The 977-nt window shown below is 46.6% G+C and overlaps 1 protein-coding gene across 1 annotated transcript in view; it reads right to left on the reverse strand.

The window, feature by feature from the left end:
* Positions 1 to 538: 538 nt before the first annotated feature.
* LOC131891361 (uncharacterized) overlaps positions 539 to 977 on the reverse strand; it is a gene marked incomplete at its 3' end in the record, with an annotated part of 2,142 nt that continues 1,703 nt past the window's right edge. The window contains 1 exon segment of the mRNA XM_059240892.1: positions 539 to 914. Coding sequence (XP_059096875.1) covers positions 539 to 914 — 376 coding nt within the window.

Here is a 977-nt window from a genome sequence, read left to right on the forward strand (position 1 = left end):
AAAATTGGAGATCCATTGAATCTATCGTCATATTGCGTTCCGTGGCTCAAATTCGTTTGTCATATTTGGCGGAAAAATACGTATACACTGAGCAAATGGCACGCAAAAGGTACGACGACAATTGCCCCGACGTGATTTGAACACGCAGCCTTCTGATCTGGAGTCAGACGCGCAACTGTTTTTTTTTTAGTTGAGAGGTGGTCATTTTTTTTTCAAGAACCTTCACAATTGAAAACAATTTTGTTGAGTGGAGGTTGAGTGACAATTATCACTAGTCGCGCCCAAGACAGAGGCCAAAATTTTCCGTCTTCAACGCAACCTTTCCCAAAACGCTTCATGATTACCTGGAGGCCCCTTCCAGTCCCATGGGAGCTCGATTGAGGGACAATCCATGGAAGTTATCATTGCCAACAACTCCTCGCTCTGTTCGAGATGAACCATGACGAGTTTGATGTTGGTTGGAGGAATCGCCAGAGGCCAATATTTCCCGGCTTCAACGCAACCTTTCCCAAAATGCTTCATAAATACCTCGAGGCCGCTTCCAGTCCCATGGGAGCTCGATTGAGGGACAATCCATGGAAGTTATCATTGCCAACAACTCCTCGATCTGTTCGAGATGAACCATGACGAGAATGATGTTGGTTGGAGGAATCGCCATCCCGGCGGAAATGTGGCATGGGCGCAGAGTTGAAGTACGACGACATGGTGGAAGAATCTTGGCTCTTCTCGGGCATCTCCTTGGCCACACAGATCACTTTCCGTGAGCCTCGGCCACGAATGGTGAAATGCTTGGACAAGCCAGATTCCAGGAGGTTCTTGATATTTGGATATCCATACTGACCCGGTGAGAGCGCCGTCTTGTACTTTTCCGCAAACAATGCTTCCAAATCCGAACAATACAACTTGTCGTGCTCCTGCACATAATAAAAAAAAACATTAAAAAGAGGGGAGACGTTCATGTCCACTCAGTTGAGTTT

The sequence above is a fragment of the Tigriopus californicus genome, chromosome 12, assembly GCF_007210705.1.
Source record: "Tigriopus californicus strain San Diego chromosome 12, Tcal_SD_v2.1, whole genome shotgun sequence".
NCBI lineage: Eukaryota > Metazoa > Arthropoda > Copepoda > Harpacticoida > Harpacticidae > Tigriopus > Tigriopus californicus.